The sequence below is a fragment of the Scylla paramamosain genome, chromosome 32 (assembly GCF_035594125.1).
Source record: "Scylla paramamosain isolate STU-SP2022 chromosome 32, ASM3559412v1, whole genome shotgun sequence".
Lineage (NCBI taxonomy): Eukaryota > Metazoa > Arthropoda > Malacostraca > Decapoda > Portunidae > Scylla > Scylla paramamosain.
Genome location: NC_087182.1, coordinates 6,251,255 through 6,277,254, shown reverse-complemented (window position 1 = coordinate 6,277,254; position 26,000 = coordinate 6,251,255). Strand labels below are relative to the sequence as shown.

Below are 26,000 nucleotides of genomic sequence, written 5' to 3'. Positions count from 1 at the left end.
CTTTAACAAATACAGACAGGAATATTCTGATGCTGATTCTGATTCTGATCCCCAGCAAATGTACGAAGCCTTTCCTCAATATCAGTGAGGTGGCTAAATGTCACTGTCTGGTGTGCCCTGAAACTATTTCATGTATTTTAATTCACCTTCTAGCGGGTGGAACACAGACACAAAATATAAAGTTCTCCCAACAAAAGGAAAGGAAAGGAAAATCTTAAAAACTATCTCTGATGCTCATGTTGGTGTGACTAGAGGCAGTGTCATGCAGGAGTCACTCACCTGATTGTCCTTGTAGCGGTCCTGAAGGGTGAGCAGTGAGGAGCCTCGGGGAAGGCGGCACGTCAGGGGCTGAATCTGGTCCTCCATGTCACTCAGCCAGCGCCGTAAGATGCCCTCCTCGTGTGCAAGATCTGGCAGAGACAAGAATGTTATTCAATCATCAAACTCTTCTCCCTGAATGAAGAGTTTATGGAACTATCAATTCAGGTAGCTGTGAGTTCACACTTCCTCTATAACTTTAAAGTTTAAGTATGCTACAAGAGTGACAATCACACAGTGTGGTTGCTGAAGTCTAGTCCTTTCACTCCTAAAGACTGTGACAAGGAAATGATTGTAAGTGTAACTGTGGTCAAGTATTCAATATATTTGGTGATGTCACTGTGTTGAGAGAAAATATTTTGCATGAGTATTTATACTTCGAATGTAAGTAATAATTCTAAAGACTGCATTATCCTAAAAACACTAAATCCAATGCAATGTCTGCTAACTCAGTCATCTTTATTGTATGGCAAATTAATTCACTTTAACAGAACGGTATGCCTATGTATTTAAGTATCAAAGACATCTTTTTTTTGTGATCAAAATCAATACCTCAGCTACAAGGCCACCTTCAGTAAAATGAGCCCCATTGACCTTTTGCATGCAGGCAAGTGACATTAATGCACTGAAACTAAACATGGTTTCCAAAAGGGAGCCCATGAGCAGTCTTGGCTTGATGATGGCTTGATTGTTGAGACTCAAGTGATTCTGCACTTAGAAAACTAGCAGATCACACAGCTGCATGACACAAATTCCTGACTGAAGTGAGATGTGGTATTTTTAGTAAATTTAACAACAAAGCCAATCCACAGAAATAAAGTAGCTTTTGTTGTCACCATATCAACTACATTAACCAAGCCATGATATTCCAAAACTAAGTCTATATCAAACAGTCCCTGTCACAGATCAAAACCTTTTTAAAATTTTCTCTCTAAAATTACAATGTCTTCCAAAATGCAACACCTTATTCATCAACATTATGTTGAAACCAGATAGAAAACAGAAAAGAAATATGACTAAAACTTGTAAAACTTTCCCATTTTGAAGAATAATGTTTAAATTTTGTGAGATTTCATACAAACTCACTACACTAAATCAAAACCCACTCAAATAAGCACAAGCCTTACCTAGTTCCACTTCCACCTCTTGGTTGCGGCCCTTGGCAGGAGTGAGGTTGCTCTCAAGCTGGTCCCACTTATTGTTCAGGTAATTCACCCGCCAGCTGATCTCCTCGGAGGATCCCGGGTATCTCTGGGCCACCCGTTCCCCCTGCTCCACAAATAGCTTGCGGCGGTAAGTGCGTCGACGCAGCTCCTCCTGCTGAGCCTGGGGAAGACAGTGACATGAAGCAACAACACGCTGGGTGATGGTATTTAAATACACAAACAATGGACAATGCAAGTGAGGTGAATAAAACTTTACCTCTTCAATAAGTGAACTGATTAGGTTTTGGTATTTGTAATGTACATTAATCCTTTGACTGCTATTTGGTAAACCTTTCCTTAATTGCTAATCACTCTGAGACATTTTCATTTTTTCTATAGTCATCTCAATCTTTAAACTGGGTTGAAATTGTAAAATCTATTCTTTTTAATCCCCTTCCTTCTTGCAGATGTTTATAAACATTTCATGCATTACTTTTGGCAGTGTTAACTATTTCATATCGCACTGAAAGGATTAAACTGAAATAAAGTCAACAAATACTTCATGAATTAGTATGGTGTATGTTGCAAAGTTGACTAGCATATGATGACCTTACACAAAACATCCATACACATTTTGTCTAAATGAAAAGAAAGAACAATAACAATCTGTATGGCACTTAAACACAAGACTCGTACCATTCTTGCTGCTTTATCTGGTGGGTTGGAATGGGAGTAAAGCTTCAACTGAACTTGAATAAGCCACTCATACAGTTCATTGTACTGATCAAGAAACTCGGAAAAACTCCAGACGTAGGGTGGTGACACGTCTCCGCTGTCCCAGCACAGCTCAAACTCTCCTGATGACGGGGCTTCTGCTGTCTCACCAACCTGAGGAAATATGTCAATAATTACTGTGGATAATGATGAATTTCCTCAGTTAAATTCATGAGCATTTAATTCTGAACTATGTATATTAGCATCTCAGAAAGACTCATAAGGACCAAGATATATAAAACAAAGTATAACTTAATCTATTACAGCATTTATTAGAATCTCTACAAATTAAGTTATAATCACATGGTAGCTAAGTCAGCCATGTCCATTTTGATAAACCTCCAAATACATGCAAATAAAAATCAGTGAAGGCTACTTTCTATTACAGAGTTTTTGAGAAGGTTTTGTTACCTGGTATGAGTCCGGGATGAGATTGCTGCCCATTATGTAGTTGTATGGTTCCTGGATGGAGGCCCAGAAGTCCCTGTTGCCCTCCTCCTTGTCTGCGGGACCCCAAGACCTCCGGGCTTCCTCGCGGTCATTGCACCGTCTGTGGAGAAAAGACGTGGTCAGAACTTTGCCAAAACTCTGCAGCACTTAAGTGTTATGGAAATTATGGTGATGATTACAGAATTGCAGAAGAGTTGGTGAAAACATTCCATTCACTACTCAACATTTAATACTGGATCCTTACTTCTGATATTGCAGGTAAAATTAGTCAACTAGTTTCAGGTGACAATATGATCATAAAACATTCAAAAGATTCAGGATAAAGTAAATAAAAGAAAGATAATATACAAGTGTACATGGAATTAACTGAGACCTCCTTCACTATTCAGTCCTTACACCTAATATACTTGTACTGGCCTGTATTCAATCAAACAAAATGGTTATAGCATTGCACAGGGAGTCATTACTAAAATCTTCTCTTTCTCTGACATGAAGGGAATCCTCATTTGCCAGCAAGTCTCCCATTGTCCACCTCAAGATCAAGTTGAGCAGTCTCGTCATTACTCCCTTGCCAGTGTCCTGAATGCCACGGCTGCTGCCTGGACTAATGACACCTGGAATGCTGCTACTCTCAAGTTTCTCTTTTCACTGCAGCACACAGGATGGAATGGTACTTTAGCATGACACACAAAGACATAATTGACTCAAGATGCATTCCGAGGTCTTAGTCCAGCCAGTCACTGAACACTGGTTGCTGCTGATGTAACCACAGCATAAAGCACTGTGGCAGGAGGGACAGCTTGGCCTCATAATGCAGTCACTTTGGAGGAATTCTTTGTGTATTGTAAACTAAAAGGAAGAGAGGAGACTTTGAATCCTCTCCTCTGTACTGGTACTAATATGATGAGGCGAGACTTGCCCTAACAACATTAAGAATATAAGAAAATAAAGGAAGCTGCAATAAGCCACCAACCCTACACAGGGCAGTCCCTGTATGAAATCTCTCAGCTACCTCCCTTGGGGTATCTGAACCTGGTATATAAATAGATAAAATCCGGTTATCTATACTTCCTGTGGCTACAATCACTCAAGAACAAGCTCCTGTCTCCTGAGGTGGTTACCTGCTGCCCTGTGGAATCCCTAAAGGAGTTCTTGGGGAGGGCATCAGTTATACATACTTAGATAGAACTGACTGATCAATTTAGTTTTTGGTGCCGCAATAAAACGGCTGAGATAAGTAGGTGAATATGCACAACGAGTAATTTATTCAATACAGCAATCACATTAGGTAAAGCATTCTCCTAATCAGTGTCTCTGGAGCTGCCGATTGAGAGAAAATCGAACACTTCAATTTGGCCTTCTTAATTTCTAAACCACCAACCTAATGTGCAAAAAAATACATGTAAGAATGATGAGTAAAGGAGTGTTTCTAAACTATATGTAACATTAGTTAAAAACCTCCTGACCTCCAAATGGATGATGTGAGTCCCATGCCAGCCCGCGATGGATTGAAATGATTTGTTTACATAGCCATCGACCGCGCATGCGCCCTTCTTTTGGCGGGAAATGGAGGACGAGGAGGAAGAATAGGAAGAGAAGGAAGAGGAAGAGATGACTACTACCTCAATGAAACCCCACTCCTTTTGTCCTACCACAATGTATCAACTTTCTCGCTCTTACATTCCCCACATGAGCCCACATAATAATCTAAGTTATGACACCAAGACTCTCTCTCTCTCTCTCTCTCTCTCTCTCTCTCTCTCTCTCTCTCTCTCTCATCAAAAAAATAACCAAACCTTGCCTAATACAGCTTCTCAGTCACGAAGTAGCCACACAATCTGGCCAGCCACCCGTCCAGTCAAGCGCCATACTGCCCCAAACTCACTCATCTCATTCATAGTCACGTGCAGTCCATACTTTCCCCTGCAATCACCGAGTCGCAGCCAGCGTTTTCCCTCCGCCACAATTATCACTCACTCTCAGCCAGATCCGCCACAGAAGGCCGTGATGCTAACCAACAAACTCCATTCGCCTTCCTCCACTGTCTGTTTCGTACTCGTCATTACTTTGAGGCTTTCAATAACAGCTTTCAATCCTTCTGTAGATTGGGAAGTCGATGATAGTAGCAGTAGAGGAGGAGGAGGAGGAGGAGGATGAAGGGCTGAAGAGAAACGTGAAGTTGGTATGGCGGAAAGAACATAAACAAACCACTGCCAAGGTCACTGACGAACAGCGCAAGGATGTAATTACTTAATCTCACGCTGCCTTTGTTCCTGGCTGTCCTTCCATGAGTCCAGACATCTAACACACCATCCAGTGCGTGCTGGCAGCCTTCACTCTACGATCAGCCTCTGGCTTTCTGTATAGATCACCTTGTGTTGCGTTATCGGTTTCAATATCTCTCTTCAGCAGATAATGGACACTCAGGATTTCCAAAGCCACTGTAACAAGTTTCATAACGTAAGGGAAGCTGCAAGAAGCCACGCAGCCTACACGTGACAGTCCCTGTAATGTTTTCTATCCCAATATATAATCAAAGATACGTCCATCCGTTAATTATGATGATGTCAATTGATATTTACTTTTCCCTTCATTGTAACGTAATGCCATATGGTCCTGGTTATGCATTAAATTATCATTAACTATACTCTTCTTTGAATCGAAAATATCTTTTTTTTTTTTGGCTACATGTTTTGTTTCGTGGTTGATATTTATTATTCTTTACTCTTCAATCAAAATTCATATTCTTTTAACCCACATATTTTGTCTTTTGATTAAAACCTAACCTGAATTTCTACACCAGCGAGCTTCTTCAACATCACCATCTTACCTAACCTTCAAACCTGAATCTTTCTCCACACTCTCCCTCACAAACTCGACAATATAGCTTAAAAAATAATGTAAACATGAGCACTTGGTCTTCACACAGCAGTGCATTTATAAAGCACATGGCGGGCAGCTTTTGCTCTCCAGTGCAGCGAGATTAACACTACTGCTACTGCTACTGCTACTGCTACTGCTACTACTGCTACCACCACCACCACCACCACCACCACCAACCAACCAAAAAGACTGCAACGCAACCCTCCTCTCTCTCTCTCTCTCTCTCTCTCTCTCTCTCTCTCTCTCTCTCTCTCTCTCTCTCTCTCTCTCTCTCTCTCTCTCTCTCTCTCTGGTAGCTGGACAAACAGAAAGTCCCTCTTGCGTCACACACCGGAGCGGATGAAGGCAGCAGGAACAATGCCACGCGGTAAATAAACTGAAAAAAGAATCTGGGAAAGAATGTAAACCCACGAAGACTGTGTAGACTGTGTGCTGTGAAAACTGTAACTGGAGCGAGCTTCTGGCGCCGCGCGGACTGTTGTGTTTACTGTAATCACGGACCAGAATACGAAATTAACGAGAAGGAAGACTTAAGCACATAAGATTCTTGCTGGCTTTCTCTTCCTGATCTGACAAATTATGGACTCCTCTTTTATTCCAACTGGTGGTGAGGATTGGAGTCTTATCTTATTCTACCTGTATATTCATCAGTTTGCGAAGACTTGATTGATATTTACTAGTCTTTACTGTTTTATTAAAAGTTTTATATTCTTTTTTACCCACATATTTTGCCTTTTAATTTAAATCTAACCTGAATTTCTACATCAGTGAGCGTCTTCAGCATCAACATCTTACCTAACCTTCATCTTGTTCTACCTGCTGGTGTATTGTATATTGTTTGTGAAGACTTAAAGGTATCTGAGATTCTTACCGCCTTTCTCTTCCTGATCTGACAAAAAAAAAATATAGACTTTCATCTTATTCCAACTGTTTGTGTAAATTGGACTCTTATCTTATTCCGACTGATGCTGTAATGTAAACTGCTATTCATCAGTATGTGGAGACTTAAAGGCACATTCTTGCTGGCTCTTACTTCCTGATCTGACGAATGTTATAGACTCTCATCTTATTCTAACTGTTGGTGTGAATTGCTGGTCATGAGTTTAAGTGGATCCTTGAGTATTTCCTACTGCATTTCCTCTTCACAGCTCAATGACGCTTTAACTTTCCATGAGTTGATATTCATTGTATAATCACGGTTACTGTTACGTTAATTTACGCACTCATTTCCGCTATATATATATATATATATATATATTTTTTTTTTTTTTTTTTCCACTCAGTTTTACGTCATCTGATTTGCTTGTAACCTGTCAGTAATCTAATTTTGTATAACTGTCAGTAGATTAAAGGATTACAGATTGAGGAAAATACAAAATGCAGTAGAAGAAAGTGTGAAAACAACTTCTGACCATGACTGTACTTTCTAAACTCCCCACACCAAGGCACACAAGGACGCTCTAGATTTGAGGACGCTCTAGATTCGCACGCATGATCTACAGAACGCTGTCAAGTGCCAAGGTGCCTTCAGAGGAGCAGCACGTGACAGCAGGAGCACCTTTAGGGCCTCACCGACAAAGAGTTCAATAGTTGTTGCTCATATCCTGGACACGACCCTTGCAAGTTTAAACTAACTGGCTCGTTAAAGTTTAACACCAGCGCTACACAACATGAACGTGTTGCCGAACACGAGACGTTGACGAGAGTTCTTGGCAAACAGTAAAGGTTATCGCCCAATCCAGAGTGGAGACACGGCTGGTCATCACGAAAGGTGTTTTTTGCAAGCCAAGGTCAGGCGCCGTGAGTTTCGATAAACAATGACGCCACACACTGCCGCTGACGTCAAGATTTTCCCGGAACTTACTGGTTAATAATGGCAAGGTGTCGCGCTGAGAACATTACTTTTACTTCACATTTTTTGTGATGAGCAATAACTCATTGCTAAGCCATAACCTATGCATGTGATGTGCTGGTTTTCGTTATGAATTATGCAACTCCGACAAATTCATATGGTGTGATGGATTGCTTCACCTGACTGTTGCTTTAGTAAAGGCGCCGCCGGCGTCAGTCCAACTGCTGAAAACCTATGCTAAAAGGTAATAAAAAAATGTTAATAAAAAATGTTAATCACTTGTACATGACAAAGAAAAGACAAGGAAAAAAAGGAAAAAGAAAGACAAGGAAAAATGGGGTGTTAGTGAGGACGGGAGAAGTCGGAGAAATCCAAGGTGTGTGTCGCGGCGGCAGGCGGGCGATACTCACAGACAGGTGAGGATCATGTAGTGCACGATGAGCTGCAGGACCTTCTCCAGCAGCTCCGGAATGAGGTGCTCGGCCAGCCTCCTCCAGCAGCAGTGATCATGCCACATCTTGACAAGTTATTCGCAACAAATAACGAGCAGTGCGACTTCAGTTCATGTTTGCCTGGGAAATGACCAATCACTGAGACACACGAAGCCTCATCCCTCACCGCAGATTACGGCTTACGCTCACCCACACCTGACCACTCCTGAGAACCAGACGGGGAGTGCACGACCGCTGGCTACGACTAAGTGACGACGACCAGTGACGACTCCCGTAACACACAGATGGACGGCAGCACGCAGGGCTGGTAGCGGACATTTACAAGTCACTGCATATCACAAGCGGGTCACAAAACAAAGCGAATGACACAGGAATATCGAAGTGTATAAGTGGTGGCCGTGGTGGTGGTGGTGATGGTGGTGGTGGTGGTGGTGAGCTGCAGGCCTTTCGCAATCATCTGACTGCTCTGTTGGCTTTACAATATGAAAGTTATAATCTTGAGGACGCGCCTTAACTCAGCATCTTTGAGGGGATCGATCGGGCACCCGCACAGATTGGCTTCCCTACTTTCATTTCTACCACAGAGAAACTTTGAAGTGTGTGTGTCTGGGGGTGTGTTTATGTGTGCACGCGTGTGTGTAACGTGACTAGTGTGTACCCGATAAGATTATAGGGTGGGAAAGTCATTGATGTCACATATCATTCTGTACTTTGCTATCTGAATTTTAAGGACAGAGAGCAAACCTTGGACATTAAATAATTGATATCTAACCTCCCTATCTCTTGTGACGAACTGACGAATGCTTCCCAACACTCACACCTGACACCAACACCTGCCAGTGACGTATACATAGTCTTTAATTAACTACAGATAGGCCCCCTTTAACCATTAATGCTGATGGCGGTGCTTCAGATATTGATTATCGAACTGACCTGCACATCATGACCTAGTTTAGTCTTGACTCCAAAAGATCACAGCGAGTAAAGGTCAAGTAGACAGTACGATGCGTGGCGACTGAGGGACACACACACACACACACACACACACACACACACACACACACACACACACACACACACACACACACACACACAAACACACACACGGTCATATAATACCCCTAGTTTATTCCATCTGACTAAAAACGTGCTATTCTCGTCAGCATCACCATCAGAGTCAGCAGCCCGGCAGGTGGCGTGACCAGAGACTAGCGCCAAGCAAGCCCGGCACGCGACAGCTGGCCAGGCAACTTTCCACCGCCTCTCCACTCATGCGAAAGCTTCCTCTATTCCCTTCGCTTCCTTATGCAGATCCCCCACTTTTCCTGCGCTGCCTTCAGCCACGTGACTTGTAAAACCATGATAATTTAGTCTAAAACCTTCTTCCTTATCGTAAATTCTCTTTGCAAATCCGCCACTTCTAAGCTACATTTAACCATAAAACTTGCACAAACCTAGTAATTTAATCCACATACGAGAGCTTTCTTACATTCCCTTCGCTTCTCTATACATAATAGTTGTTTCTAAGCCATATCCAGAGACGGAGATTTGCGAAAACCCAGCAGTGCAGACAAGAATGGAGATCAGTCTTCTCCAGTGGCACGGGGTCAACTGTCTTGTTTTCCTTCCGCTCTCGCTGGGAACGAAATTACAGGGCGGCGCACAATGGTCAGACAAACGTACATAATCCCGCCTGAGAATTCTGGGAAATACCACAAAATACTAGTGATGCTCGCCCCCCCTTTTTTTTACTCAGAATTGTATAAATATGGAAGCTTTACCATAGACTAGTGACTGTATGGTATGGCTGTATGACTAGTGACTGTATGGATGGTGAACACAGGCACGGAAAGTAAAGGAGAGTGACGCTGCGTGTCTGTTTCGATCCTTTCACCTTCAGCCTCCTGCAGGGTCACCGCCACGAGGGGATTTCTCTTATAATCACATAAACCGGATCCTAACAGGAGTGACCAAATAGAATAGTCCCTCCTAGATCTCTGAAAACGTGTCTAACCGACGCCTTACAAACTCATCGTGATATGGACCACCACCACAAACCAATCCCTAACGAGTGACCGCTTCATCACTCCTGGATTTCTAAAAACGTATCTAAACGATGCATTATAAAGTCAATCACGAAATGGAATACTAACATATCAAACCCTAACTACAAATGACCGACAAATCACTCCTAGATCTTTACAAGCGTGCCTATGTGACGCATCAAAAAGCCAATCACGAAATGGAATGGCAGCTCACGTGACAGAAGTGAATCATTAAGAAGCGAGGGCGTGACGTTGAAAACTTAAAACTTTTCTACGACATATCCGTCACGCTGCGTCACGTCACTTTGAACCCACGGCAGGATTACTGGTCTTGACTCCGTGTTGTCTTGAAGGTGACAAATCACTTTCACGACTCACTGTATTTTCCTTCATGCTCTTTCTCCCAGCCACTTTCCGAGAGGTGAACGAGACGCTTGCACGACAGAATGAACAGAAGTACAGTCATGGTCAGAAGTTCAATATACGACATTCACTTCCACTGTGTTTTGTAGTTCTCTCTTTATCATCAGTCCTTTCATCTGTTTGGGATCCACTACAGACTGGCTTTGTGAGATTTTCGGCAAATTAAAGGACTTCTGATCGAAAGAAAACACAAAGCACAGCGCGGATGAAGATAGTTACTGACGTTCTGATCACGTCTGTACAGCTGCCTCTCACTTCAGACTTGCAGACTATAACAGTAATAAGAGTGAAAATAGTGCCTGATAACACTAACTCACCCCATCCCTTTCAGAAATCCATGTTAAGTTTCAAGTGGAGTTTTTTATTTGTTCTTTTTTTTAGTACTTGCTCGGCCTCCCTTTCACGTCAACAAAAAACGTGAATCACCGCAACCATTCTGACTTAAAAAAACAAAAAAAAAGTAAAGAAAAAAAATATTACACTTCCCGTAACACTGACTTACACTGGCGGCGACTTTCACTGCACCACTGCCTCGCATCAAAGCAGTTCAAGTGTATTATATATGATCACTGCCTCACGCCCTCGCTCTCACCACTACAGTAATCCATGCCTATGATCATCACTGCATCACAACTTCGCAGGAGTGTCACCGGTCACTGCAGTATATCGGTTTAGAGTTATGATTATCACGACACCACCGCCACCACCACCACCGCCACCACCACCACCGCCACCACCACCACTACCACCACCACTGCCACCATGCATCTCAGCTATTTCCACTTCTAACAACCCCTGCACCACTCTTGCAACAAAAGTATATTAGTAAGCTTTCCAGCCACCGTCACAGCGTCACTAAGACCTCATAACTGTCAGCATCTCTACACCAGCCCTCACTTCCATCATCACCACTGCAACAGTCTCTCAACACGAATATCAATAGCAGTGTTCCAGCCGCCGCAGCCTCGCAAGGGACACAAGATCAAGACGTACCTTAACTCAAGACTCTCACCTCCAAACTGAGCCTCTGTTATCTCTAAATAATCTTTATCTCCAAAATCAGTCCACAATAGAATCCATGTTATGTCCACAATTAATAAAATCATGTTATCTCGAGAACATCACATCATCGAAATTTATCTACCAAAGTAATAGGTTAGGTTGTTATCTCCATGATGAATGCAGGTTATCAGTCCCTCAAGGAGAGTATTTCCACGCCAAAGGAATCCAGATGTGCGGGAGAGTAACAAATGGAGAGGGTGGGAACGGCTGCCGGTAGTAAGCCTCATTAATTTCAATAAACAACCGCACTGCTTATACAAATTCCCCGCGTGAGTAAGAGACGAGGCATTCCGCTCAGCTCAAGAACACTGGCGGTGGAGCGAAGGAGAGTCTGAGAGTCTGGCTACGTAATACTAAGCGAGGTGGATTGCGGGTTCTGGAAAATACAGGTACCGTACAACGCGCTCCACTGCCTCTACCTCCACCTGGCTGTTCCACCATCACCCCTTTGGTATGTCTAGTGTTTAGTGTTTAGTGTTTGCCTCAGCCACTCCACTCTGTCTTCCTGCTTCTCTTTAAGGCTTAATTATATTTAGCCTCAAACCTTCGGAGTTTCTTCCTTCTTCTGCGAGATTTCTTTTTCTCGATGTTACATTTTGCAATCCATCCATTCATCAGGCGCCACACAATCGCTCCTCGCACCACCAGCGGCCTTGCTGTTCACGGTCTCGCGTCCTCGTGTTCTCGTCACTCCCTCGCCTTTCAACACACTTACGTGGGACATCGGCAACATTCGCCCCTCTACGTGGACACACACACATACACACACACACACATCGTTACTTGCATACACGTGTCTCTCGTTCCTGCGCGCTGTGTTAATCTAAGCAAGTTGTGAAAGTTTCATGAAATGCGCCACTGTCAGAATGTATTTTTATGTTATTCTTCTTTTTTTAATATATACGTAGTGTGTCACAGCGGTAATGGAGGTGGTCATGAGATGTCTTTCACCAGTTCGCTTTCAAATAACCTCCAAGATAGAGAATAACATTTTTTCTTGTTCTCTCTCTCTTTCTATTCTTCACGTCACAATTCAGGGAAAGTGAACACACCACAGACACATGAACACAGCACTAGAGCACCGCAGGACATAAGAACCACTGACAGCACAACATTCCCAGCATGACCCAAATGCCAACACACATACACACCCGCTCTTGGCGTGACTAATACTGATCGGCTCCCGGCTGCGGCGCCACCTTCAGCCAGCCCGGAGACTCACCGCCCTCCGTTATTCACCCCACCGTCCAAACTATCGTACGTCGCCCTGTCACCTCCAGACGCAGTGCATGACGATGTGGCTTTGCTTGAAGGGGAGCTGGATACATGAAGGGATGATGTGCCAGACTTGTGTGATTCTTAGGGTGCTCCAGATGATCCTATGGCTAAGATGTGATGCCTTCCCGCTGCTCCATCGCGGCGCCACTGTCATGCACACGTAACTCTCCTATTCTCTCCTGTTCTCCCCTGCACCGCCTTTCCTGTCCACATTTCTCCAGTTGACTATAATGTCCTTATTCTTAAACGCTTAAGTGTCTTACTTCGGCTACTTTTAACAAGCTCCAGTGGAAAATTTAGTTTCGAGGAGATAGGAAGGAATTATTTCTCAAACAGTGGAAGATGAAGGGAATGGACTCAATGATCAGATTGTTGGTGCTGAGTCATTAGGGAGCTTAAAAAGATTAGGCAAATTTATGGATGGGATGATATATGGAAACAGGTAGGTATGTTTCACAGAGGGAATGCCACGTGTAAATCTGATGGCTTCTTGCAACTTCTCTCATTTTCTTATGTTCTTAGGTTATTGGATTTTTCAAGGATGTTTTTTAAAGTTCTAGTGATAATTAAGCATGGATTATGCGTCACCTAGAGGAAAAAACATCATGACAACCCTGCTAATCATCCCTGTGGCCTTTGAAAACAGACCTTAAGAGAAGCCAAAGCGTTTACGAATACAAGGTTGAGTGTCAAGCAACATCCACCTCAGTCTATCATTTCGCCACATCACCACTGCCTCCCTTCACTCCACCTGCCATCCTCGCCCCCTCAGCGGCTCACCACGCAGCGGAGACATACTCTAAAGCAAACACCACTGCACTCACAAATCTAGGACCTGTCTGCTGGTACCACTAATTGTTTATATCTAGTCCACCTAGCCACGTGTGCGAAATAACTCAAAAGTGGTTATTAATCAACGTAATAATACATCAGATCAGCTCGCCTGAATCCAATCCTTGCGCTACATAACGTTGAGACATCTGGAGCTCCGAGGATGGCTGGGATTCACTTTATGTAACACCAAGCAACTGATATAAATTTTCAGACCATGATACGTCTTGGCGGACCTGAACTAAGAACGTAACGGGAGAAATTCGTCATGCGCATACATGATATATTACCCGAGAAGGTGAAGCGAATTCCTTCCTTAACGCAGGCTGAGGCAGACCCAGGAAGGGACGGCCAACGCAGCAGGCAGTGGTCCAGGCTCAGTTATGCGTCAACACTCAAAGAGAACACACATCGCTTCTCCTGCCCCAATATCCCTCACACTTCCTATTCCTCCCCATCGTTTCCTTTAAAGACCTGCAATGCTCCAGGAGACTAATATCGAAACATTAATTGAATTTTACTCGACGGCTTCTTCCACAAACTGCAATGAAATATCAGCCAACACATCCTTCCTGGCAAATCTGAACGTAGAATCACCGATTTCCATTTAATTAAGAGCAGAGGAAATTACTGTCGCGCTACGGCGGTGTCGCGACAGTAGACGAGACGTGGCGGAGGGACGGGGGTGAGATTACAGGGAGGGAGCAAGGAGGGAAGGAGAAAGGAAGGTCACCACTTCATAATGCAGAGACATTGATCCTCCTCACGTCACGCCCACCTTCGTCCTGCTGAGATATCTCCACTGGAACCCTCGCCTCATCACCATCATCATCATACCCAGTGCAAGGAAGGGAGATAAAGTGATAAAGCGGAGATGAAAGTCACGCATCCCTGCCAGCCTTCCCTCACTGACAGGGGCTGCGGGCTGCATGTCAAGGCGTCAAGGCGAGACAGGAAGTAAATACGTGCGAGTTCTTAGAAAAATAGACGTGATACAATTCCTGGAAGAGTGGCGGTGATGCAAAAGACAACACCAGGACGGCTGCGTGGAATGATGTGCCCCTGTGTTGCTGGACCCCCCATGCCAAACTCTTCCAATGACACAATTTCTTCCAACAATCAGCAAGGACTTTTAAGACTTCTACAGTCTCTCAAATACAAGTTCTGTTGGCCACGATAAAAACAACACTAAATTTTTTCTTCTTTGTGTTTATGTCCGAGCAATACATTCTAGTACTCTTCATGTCAATAAAGGGCCATCATATACTTTTCTTCTAGTTTCTTAAAGTGTTGTAGCTTTAAAAAACAAAACACCATTAAATTTCTCCCTTCTCTGTGTTTGTGTGTCCGAGCAACACCTTCTAGTACTATACATATTAATAAAGGACCATCATACACTTTTCTATTTGTCTCTTAAAAAGTGTTGTAATAAAAAAATCAACATTAAATTATCTCTTCTTTGTGTCTGCGCAAACTATATTCCGCAGAGCCCTACATGTTGACAAAAGATCACCATAGATTTGTACTTAGTCTCTTAATAATTTATGTAGCTTTTTAAAGAACAAATTTAATACTGAATTATCTCTCCTTTGTGCGTGTCGGTGCAGGAAATACTCTAGGTACACTAAATATCAATAAAGAACCATCATACCAGTTATAAGGATTCAGCCCACAGTGTTAGCCTATACAATCCTGACGCTGTCCCTTGTGGCCACTGCTGCGTAGGATCCCTCACGTTCCTCCCACACTTATCCTTCACCCGCATTACATTCCTTTGCCTTTTGCCTTTCACTTTTTCCAGTGGCGCCTAATATTACTAACCCAAGGACGCCGAACGTTTTCCCTTCTATCACACGGTCATGTGCCACTAGAAAATAATACCGTTAAGAACTTTTCCGGTAATGTTACGTGCGAGAGAGAAACACTGTGATGACATTTTATTTTATATCGTTAAGTATAATGCACGTTTCCGCCTTTTGAGATAACTGCACTGCGTTGTTTTCCTGACGGTGTTCCCTGTGAGTCACTGGAAAACGTTCTTGTTAACATTGCTTATTATAAATACTGTGATGACGTTATTCTATATTGTGAAGTATAATGAACGTTTCCGCCTCTTGATGTAACTGGATTGCATTTATTTTTTTATTTATTCTTCTCTGATATCGTTCCCTGAGTCAATGAAAAACAGCTCTTGTTAATATTACTTAATAAAAAAACACTATGATCGCTTTGGATTTCATATTGTGTAGTATATTGTATGTTTCCACTTTTTTTATGCAAATGTACTGCGTTGTTCTCGTCATATTGCTCTCTAAGTCAATAAAAAACGTTATTACTACAACTTAATATAAACACTATGATTGCTTTAAAATTAATATCGTCATGTATACTGTACGCTGTCGCCTTTTCATATAAGTGCGTTGCGTTGTTTTCCCCATACTGTTCCCTATGAGTCACTGAGAGACGGTTCTTGTTCACATTACCGCACAACCGAACAGCCACCTGGTATCCTAACTTCCTCCCCTGGGTGGCATACTTGACTCACAGCAGCAACGCCTCACACGCTTAGCCACCTCTTGCTCAGACAGAATTTGGCGGCGGCAAAGAGTCACGGCCTTGGTGGCTTCCTTTGTTCAGTGGCTCGGGGATGCGCCTCTCCTCGGGCACCTTTGGGTCTCTGTTTGCCTTTCCCACCGCCCCGCGCACCTTGAGACAGTCATGCATTGGTCAATCTTGAGGGTTCCGTAAACACAACCTAAACGGCGAGGTGTGGTCATCACGCGGCTACAAAAACGTTGCCAACCGACCGAGAATTGTGAGGCGGAGGTGAGCGTTGCGAGTGTGACGAGTGTGGCGAGTGTGGCTGAGTGTAGCGAGTGTGGCTGAGTGTGGCGAGTGTGGCTGAGTGTGGCGAGTGTGGCTAAAAGCAATGAAGTGAGTTGAGCGTACGCGGCGCCACGGCCAGCATGGCGCCAACATTGCGCCATATGGAGGGAGGGGAGTGGAGAGGGAAGGGAAGAGAGGAAAGGGGAGAGGGAGGGGGAGGGGGTAGCAGCACCACCCGGAGCCACGTGGGGGAGGGAAGCACTACTCACGCCCAGGGAAGCAAAAAAACAAACAAAAAAACAAGAAAAAACATCGCGTGTTGTGTAATGTATCAGTTTTCCTCACATTTTGATGAACGATTTCCCTCTTACTTAGTTCTTGACGGATTCCTCGAGCACCTGCTGTTTTCTTAGCCCGTAAGGACAAAATAAACAAGTATCTGGGAGACTTAACAGCGCCGCGACACTGTGCAGCATCCTCTGACAATTACTAGGCGCTGGAATGTGTAGGATGCAAGAGGGAAATAGGGGGGAGGAGGAGGAGGAGGAGGAGGAGGAGGAGGAGGAACAAGAATAAGAACAAGAACAAGAAACAAGAACAAGAAAAAGAAAAAGAGGAACAACAACAACAACAACAACAACAACAAAGACCACGAAGGAAAAAGAAGAAGAAGAAGAAGAAGAAGAAGAAGAAGAAGAAGAAGAAGAAGAAGAAGAAGAAGAAGAAGAAGAAGAAGAGGAGGAGGAAGAAAACCACGAAAAAAAAGACGACGTAAAAGAAAAAGAAGAAGAAGAAGAGGTACCATGAAACACAACCCCACACACTCACTTAGTCTTGCGGCGGTTGAGGGAGTTGGTGTGTAGCTCTGCGGCCGTCCTCGCGGGGCTGACTTGATCTAGCACGGGACTAGACGACCCCGAGAGCGAGGACAGCGAGAAGCTCAGGGGACCCAGCCCTCCTACACCGCCGCAATTGCTGCTGCAGCCTGGGGGAGAGAACAGAGACAATGGGTGAGACTCAGAAATGGGAGGGATACAAAAATATACGGTTATACTGAAGAAATGGTAAAAATTGTATATCTAGCATTGTATAACGTGATCTGTTGTTTTTCTCAGGTTTACAAGGAACACATAAGAACATACAAGGTTATAATGAACATGATTGCAATTTTTTTTTCTAGTTTCCTTAGTCTGTCTGGGCTGAGACGGTGCCTCCTAATGAAGGACTTTGGATTTGGCATTTGGGAACGGTTACCCCGAGTGGATGCCCTTCCTACCCTTGGACCGTAACCAGGATTCGAACCCAAGCGCCTGATGACCACTTGGCCGCAAAAGCGCGCGCGGTACCACTGTACCACGGTGGTATTTGTATATCTAACCAATTACGTTAGTTTACGTAGTTTATGTGTTCCTTTCGCCTTAAAAGTTCAGTTTGCGATTAGTTACGTTCTAGGTTATAATGAGGAAACTGCTAGCATGTCGATACCTAACCTTGCATAAGTTTAGTAGATCATGTCCTCTTTTCTTCTTAAAATTTCAGTTCGTGACTCTTAAACACGTAAACACAGCTCAGTCTCATCATCCTCACCTTTATCGTTGTCCATTGCGGTGATGCGTACGTCGTCAACTAGTTTGCCTGTAGAAGTGTTCAGGGATTCACAAAAGGGATGCCATGGCGCCGCAGGAGTTTCCCCGCGGCAGGCTTTGGCACCGTGAGATGTGAGGGGTGGGGCAGTGGGTGGGGGAGGTGAAGGGGGCGTGCTGCGGAGGCCGTGAATGTGCTGATGTGCTAAGGAAATGTGCAGAGGAGAGGAACTAAACCCAAAAGGCGACTTCGAAGAACATAATCTAGTCTCAGGTACTAGGTTAGGGAAGTCCTGTTTGGCACTCAAATTGGCTTGGGGATTACAGATAAGTTCCCCTTCCTCTACAGAGGCTCCATTTTCTCCAGCAAGCGGGACTAAAACTTTAAGAAAACGGTCAGGGTTTGGGGGGAACTCTTCCAAAGGCAAGTCCGCTTCGTGTTCTTCATCCTGGCTGTGGACCGCGACTCTGGATGGGGCTCTGCTTGGCGTCCTGGAGCTCTGGGATTCTTCATCTACCAGATCGAGATGCAGGACGAATTCGTGGTCCTTGATGAGCGAGGGGGAAAGGGAGGGCTCACCGGAGTCACTGAAGTAGTCACTGGTAATACTGCCGTGCCGCGTCCTCAGAAGGGGAGCGCTGAAATGAAGGGGTTGTTTGTTAGTATTATTACTATTATTATTACTATTACTACTACTACTACTACTACTACTATTAGTGCTAGTATTATTACAATTATGTGGTGCTTTGTCTGGGCCACCCCATATGGAATAGCAGACTTGGTATATAAATATAGATTACAACAACTACTACTACTACTGCTACTACTTTTCTTATTTTCACCAGCAGTAGCATTAGCATAAACAAAACACACTCGATATTCCTTATACGTAAAATGTTCACTTCTGCTTAGATTTTTGGGGAAGCGAAAAATCACATGTTTTTTTTTTTTTCATTTTTTTTTTTTTTTTTTTTTTACTGTATTTTCTTGTTTCCTAATACGTGAAGGGTGTTGGCGGATGCCACACACTATTTAAAGTTACACAGATTTTTAAGGATATTTTTACGCTTCTAGTGACAGATTAACAAGATTCCTATATCATCAAGAGAAACACTGTTGAGAACTCGGCTAATCATCTCTGTGGTCTTTGAAAACAGTCGTGATGAGAGAGCAAAGCGTTTCAGAATACGGACCATTGTCACACTGGCGCCAGAGTGACTGAGAGGCGGAGACGAAAGGAAGTGACGGAAAAAGAGCAATAAAAAGGCCGGCGAGTGGTGGGATTAAGTGATAATGGAACACAAAAATAGCGCCAATGAAGATAAAGTGAATTAAGATATAAAAAAAAAACACGCACTATGAAGAGCATTATAAAGATGATTAGATAAAACAAAAGTGCAGAAATAAATGTTGAGAGAGAGAGAGAGAGAGAGAGAGAGAGAGAGAGAGAGAGAGAGAGAGAGAGAGAGAGAGAGAGAGAGAGAATAATCCTATTTAAAAGCCGCAGGAGGACTGGAACGAATGGACGGAGAATCCTTTGATGAGATGATGGGAGAACAAAGGCTATGAATATGAAATAAGAAAGACCAGATGGGCGAGTCATAAGGTATTCAGGCTCGCAGATGAAGCACTAATACGTAAAATGAGTTGGAGATGGTGGCGGTGATAGCAAAGAGCAGCCAGGAGAACATAGTTAGCCTGAAGAGTTGTAGAGGCTGTGCTCCACGAGATCTATTATGAAAGTGAGTGAAAATAACTAATAGAAAATACCTTGTTATTCCTTGGTATAGAAATTGAGACAAAAACAATAAGATATGGATTATTTGAACATGAATAGCCATAGAAACAAAAGGAAAGTCTAGTTTATACATCTGACATTATGGTTTTTTGACTGTAAGTACAATGAAATAACAGAAAGTACTTCATCTTCGGCATTAAACAGGAAGGACAAAATGGAACTCGTACATGTTTTGAAACCATCAACCATAAAAACAAAAAGACAGCCTATTTTATATATATGATCCTATAGTTTTTGAAGCATTAAAGAGTCTGGCACGGGTGCAACAAAAACAGAAAAAGAAAAAAGAAAAGAAAAAAGAAAGAGGGAAAAAGTGAAGTCCATTCAGTGGTAGTTTAGTGTGGAATGAAATCAAGCAGCGTGAAGACTAATATATAAACTGATGTTTAGATTATAATCACTTGTAATTACTGAATGATCGAGAAATATTACTTTTTAACAGTTAATAAGTCTAGCCAAGGGTATAAAAAGGAGATTCAATTCCGTCCAACACGCCACTCCCTAAAAGATAAGTACAAGAGAAATTGTTAGTGCCAACTCATTAGGAGGCTTTAAATTCATGGATAAGGATGATACGTGAACACAGCCAAGTGTGCTTCACGTGTAGGCCTGATGGCTTCCTTCAGCGTCCCTTGTGCTCTTACGTAAATGTGTTTCAAGCACAACCCGGCACGTGTCTTATGGTCTGCGTGTCTGGAGCATAACTTTAGTAATGTTTATTATTCAATCGACTTACGTTGCTCTAATGGGAATCGATTATAAGAATTTTACCGTTATGGAAATGGAGAAGAGATGGTGTTATTATATTTGATGTTTTCGCTCGAAGCATTGACGCATCTCTCCAGGAACTGAGGCAGTCAATACACCAATCTCTGGACTCTACTTCGTACTGCGCTACGAAGGTAAACTTGCAGCGAGAAGCTCCAGTATTACGTAGCTACTCAGGGAGGGTACTTCGTTCCGCTGACGTTCTTAGATGCGCACTTCCTGCTTTCCTCACGGCGCGGGGCGGGGCGAGGCGCGGCGCCCCTCGGTGGTACAAAGGGAACAGTCAAGGGAGGAGGATATCGGCAGAAAAAAAAAAAAAACACGAAAAAAACCAAGGTTACTTTATAATAGAATTGGTTGAGGAGATTGACGTGTGTGTGTGTGTGTGTGTGTCATTTTGCCTCCAGTGCGACAGGCGCGTTTCATGCATGGAACTAACACACACACACACACACACACACACACACACACACACACACACACACACACACACACACACACACACACACACATTATCTCTCTCTCTCTCTCTCTCTCTCTCTCTCTCTCTCTCTCTCTCTCTCTCTCTCTCTCTCTCTCTCTCTCTCTCTCTCTCTCTCTCTCTCTCTCTCTCTCTCTCTCTCTCTCTCTCTCTCTCTGTTGTTGATTATTATTTGTCAACAAAGTGGCTGACGCGGGCTTTTGCTTATTGGAGACCCGTCAGTGGTGCGCTCTCTCTCTCTCTCTCTCTCTCTCTCTCTCTCTCTCTCTCTCTCTCTCTCTCTCTCTCTCTCTCTCTCTCTCTCTCTCTCTGATTACATAAACTATTCAGGATATTACTTATACTCTCAAAATACACGTGTTTCTTGGTATTCTTCTCCACTTTTTTTTCTGAAACCGCACATTCACCAAGAGCTATTATTTGCCTCCACGTTTGCTCCCCCTGACGCGAAAGAGAAGAGGAAGTGGACGAATAAGCAAGACTCGGAGGAAGCCAAGGAAACGAAAGCGCAGGAATGAAGGAAGCAGCACGAGGAAGCAAAGCTGAGGAAGCGAACGAGAACAAAGAGGAGAGGGGAAAGAAAGATAAAACAAAACAAGAAAGGAAAACATAATAAAATGAAAAATTAAAGGAAAATGAAAGGATATAAAAAAAAGGAGAGAATAGAGGGAAGAATGGATAACAACATGAAGGGAAGGACGGAAGGGAAAGAGAAAGGAAGAAGGGAGGGAAGGAAGAAGGGAAGAAAGCATGGAGGAAGCCGAGGGGGATCCAAGCGTTACCTTGAGGCGCGCGCGCACGCACACACACACACACACACACACACACACACACACACACACACACACACACACACACACACACACACACACACACACACACACACCTGACCGGTCCTACAGGTTCTCCTCCCCTCCTCCCCTTCTCCTCACCGCCACCACCCCAACACTGCAACCCACGCACGCTTCTTCTTATTTACCTGTTCAGCGTGAGTCTTCCTCCAAATTAGCAGGTGTGGGAGGTGTGGGTTTCAAGTACAATCCAGCAGGTACAGTAAGTTATGATTTAAATGTCTGGATCTTTAAATAACCTGAGTAGTATCTATTATTTAATCGACTCACGTTGCCCTAATGGGAATCAATTATAAATTTTCCGTTATGTAAATGGAGAAGTGTTGCTATTATTATTATTTTTGGTGTTTTCGCTCGAAGCATTGACCCATCTCTCCAAGAAGCGTGACAGTCAATACGCCTCTCTCTCTCTCTCTCTCTCTCTCTCTCTCTCTCTCTCTCTCTCTCTCTCTCTCTCTCTCTCTCTCTCTCTGTGTGTGTGTGTGTGTGTGTGTGTGTGTGTGTGTGTGTGTGTGTGTGTGTGTGTGTGTATTTTATTTGCTATTATATATTAAACATGACTACCTATGTTAACCAATCTGTAAGAATAACCATGTCTCATGGAATAATAAAGAATCTGAATCTGAATCTGAATCTGAATCTGAATCTCTCTCTCTCTCTCTCTCTCTCTCTCTCTCTCTCTCTCTCTCTCTCTCTCTCTCTCTCTCTCTCTCTCTCTCTCTCATCCCCGCCGCCAGAGCAAACGTGCGGCAAAACCCTTTCCTCATTACGGACAAAAAAGTCGCAGTGCATGAGTCAGAGCGGCCCGGGGCGGTGGCTGCTGGAGTAGCTGGAAGGGCAGGTCTGGAAGGGCTGCCCCGCCGCCTGCAGCACGCCAGACTACCCACCATTCACGCTTCTGTTTCTTCCCATCATGAAAGCGGAGCAAAGCAGAGATGAATAGCTTAGTTTCTCGTCAGTTCGTTGCCCCAATGCGTTCTTTCTCCTAATGGTGTTAATGAGCATCGTCACCCCCTTCCGCGTCCCCTCCTGATCCTGTGGGGAGCTTAGTGAGGGGTCAAGCGGTTTTAAAAGAGCAAGACATTATCCGCCGTTAAGCTCCCGGCGACGCGTCTCGGCGCCGAGTCCCGTGACTATTAAACCCGCACTTCTGCAGCTGCCGGACCCTGGAACGCGGCGCGACTCAGCGGTTCCCAGCCCCCTTACACGGAGCACCGGATGGCGTATCAAGATGGCGGTCATCTGTGTGTGTGTGTGTGTGTGTGTGTGTGTGTGTGTGTGTGTGTGTGTGTGTGTGTGTGTGTGTGTGTGTGTGTGTGTGTGTGCAGTGGGAGGCAGCTGTCAGCACCAGTGAACACAGGCGGGGCTCAGGCACGTTCCACGAGCACCGCCCGCTGTGCTGCACCGCGGCCACTCACAGCATCTTCTTGCAAAACTCATGAATTTTAACTTATACTTACTGCGTCCCTTACAAACGGATTAAATAAAAGAAAGCTGCTCTGCTCCTGTTAAAAAGTAAAAGGAGCCACTATGATTCGCGTCGTGGGAAAGAGAAATTCCAGAGTAATAAGGAAGTTGTGTTTCCAGTTGTGTGGGCACCGGGAACCACAGGCAGCACCAGACGGCCGCTGCAGAGGTGACGCCCGCCACGCCACGCACCGCACGCCCTGCCTGGTGATTCCCCACCGGCTGCCTCCTCATCCCTCCTCCCCGTCACTCACCCTTCCCTTACGTGCGTCACATCAACTCAAACACACATTGCCACCACGTGCTTTTCTTCATAACTCTTCATAACTCTTATTTAGTGACATTGATGTTATTGAATATTCGACCCACTTGACTTCAAATCATATTTGTTACCTGTTTTGTTTTTTGTTTTTGTTACAATAAAACCGCAAACAGTTGTATTACTGAACACTTCCTGGCTGCACATTCGAGCTTCGCCTCACCCGCCCACAAAAAAACTCATTCATTCCCGAATCGTCCTTGAGAGCAGGCACCACCGGCCCGTAGCTTCCCATCCTTTAGTTGTTGCTAGAGTCGAATTTCTCGTCCTCCCACGCATCCCACACACCACGAGGCTCCCTGATGACCCTCTGATACGAGTACCTTGAGCCGCCAGGTGGCAGATGCGGAGTGAGTGACGTGGGTGGGTGTGTGTGGTGTGCTTACCTGATGCTGCTTCTGTCCAGCACCTCGTCCTTGAGTTCTGGCGTTCCCTGTGCTTCTTGATCTAGCACTGTCTCGGGGCCATCCTTCTCTGGGGTTCCTGTGAATTGTATCAATGCCTTCCGCTGCTGCAGAAGCTGTAGGGAGTCCTTCAGGAGCAGACGGAGGTCCACAGGAAGTCTGTGAACGTTCTCTCTCAGCCTGGGCAGCTGAGGTACCTTGATGGTGGGCGCGGGGGAGTTGCGCCGCGGTGATCTTGGAGTGAGACGTCCAAGGGAGCGGAGGACGTCGGGGAGGAGTTTGTTAAAGGGGAAGGGCTTAGGAAGTTTCTTGGGGGAAAGATTACTGCTTGGGGCTGGGGAGTGGTGGTGAGGGCTCTGCGTGGGCCTCACTACTGCCGGGGAGACATGGCGGGGGTGGTGGGACTGGGGACAGGTCCGCCCAAGGGGGTGGGGGGACCTGGCGCTCCCACGGGTGGCGGTGGCGGGGCTGCGGTGTTTGCTGGGGGAGCGCGCCCTGGGGCTCACTCCTGCATCCTCACCATGCTGCAACAGAAAGAATCACCGTCAGAAAACAACATAAAAGGGTCGTTATTAGCTAATGAGTTATGAATATAAATAATAATGTGATTTTTTTTATCAGGACATTATCTATTTTTTTTTTTTTTAAAGTTTCGTGTGGAATTTAAACCCTGGCGTCCCACACTCAGAGTTCCCAAGACCGTCACTCTATCCATTGGTCAACTAACATGTCAATGCGCAAATAATACATCCATCTCCTTCAGCTGTATTCACTGGCGAGGCAACACGTGCGGAATGAAAGTGAGACAGGGAGAAAACAGGCACGAGAGAAGCGAGACAGCCTCACTCGGGGAACACTGGCGAGGCGAGTCACGGGTGTGTGGCCTCACGAAGCTATAAATCCTGCACACACCACCTTTGTCGGGGAGGAATGGAAATAATGAAGATGAAAGGACCGGAGCGTGGCGTAGGGGAAGCCTTCGAAGCGGTGCACGAGCATTTTGTGATGGTGGTGGTGGTGGTGGTGGTGGTGGTGGTGGTGGTGGTGGTGGTGGTGAACACATGAATACGACGAAATACGAGGATGCAACTCTCCCTGCCGCGGGCTACACACACACACACACACACACACACACACACACACACACACACACACACACACGAACAGCTGTTTTCCTTCATGCGCTCCGTGTTTGGTTCCTGTTATCTTGGTGGCCACACTCCCTCAACCACACCGCCACCAGCAACACACGACGCAACTTGCTACTCATCCAGTACAACATGAAGTCTGGAAACTCTGTGGTGTTCAATTAAGAAAACACAATTATTTCCTTTTTTCGTCTCTCTATAAAAATGTACAAACTCATCCAGTAGAACAGTAATTATTCTGACCACCAACAGTAATTCAAAGTCTGGAAACTGCGTGGTATTAATTTAAGAAACCACAACTATTTCCTTTTCTCGTCTCCCTATAGAAACAAAACTAAAAATATGTCCATAGTTACTCATCCACTACAACAATAACTATTCTGGCCACCAATAGTGATTTCACGAAGTCTGAAAACTACGCAGTATGGAGTAGGTTAAGAAAACGCAACTATTTCCTCCTTCCGTCTCCCCATCAAAAAAAAAAAGTAGAAGAAAAAGAAAAAGTACACATTTACCTCCAGGGCTTCCAGAATCCCGTCAAGGTAAGTACTGGCAGACGAACGACCCTAACCTAACCTAACCTAACCTAACCTAACCTAACTAATCCGCATTTGCTGTACAGTGAGTAAGTCTTCCGTCTACACCTAATCCCCCACGAACTCATTATGTTATGTTAATACAGTGAGGCGCCAGTCTGGGAGCCCAATGTTTGTCAGCATCAGTCAGTGCGTTGGTGTGTGGCGAGGCGTGCTGACCTGAGGCGGCAGTGTTGTGGGGGTCAATGGAGGTCACCTAGATATACCTACATCTTAATTAATCAAGGCAGAGGTTGGTACAAGTC

At 44.5% G+C, this 26,000-nt stretch overlaps 1 protein-coding gene across 7 annotated transcripts in view; it reads right to left on the bottom strand.

Annotated features, from left to right (window-relative positions):
• LOC135089148 (klarsicht protein-like) overlaps positions 1 to 26,000 on the bottom strand; it is a 321,886-nt gene that overhangs the window by 200,779 nt on the left and 95,107 nt on the right. For 5 of the 7 annotated variants that reach the window (XM_063984433.1, XM_063984434.1, XM_063984436.1 and 2 more), the window contains exons 2-8: positions 23,994 to 24,535; positions 17,927 to 18,561; positions 17,168 to 17,324; positions 2,649 to 2,787; positions 2,160 to 2,351; positions 1,446 to 1,644; positions 280 to 410 (exon numbers count right to left, since the gene is read on the bottom strand). In XM_063984433.1, the coding sequence (XP_063840503.1) occupies positions 280 to 410; positions 1,446 to 1,644; positions 2,160 to 2,351; positions 2,649 to 2,787; positions 17,168 to 17,324; positions 17,927 to 18,561; positions 23,994 to 24,535 (1,995 nt within the window). Of the gene's footprint in view, positions 1 to 279; positions 411 to 1,445; positions 1,645 to 2,159; positions 2,352 to 2,648; positions 2,788 to 4,153; positions 4,195 to 7,832; positions 7,990 to 17,167; positions 17,325 to 17,926; positions 18,562 to 23,993; positions 24,536 to 26,000 lie in introns of those variants that run through there. The other 2 variants (XM_063984442.1, XM_063984443.1) reach the window with 2 other exon arrangements.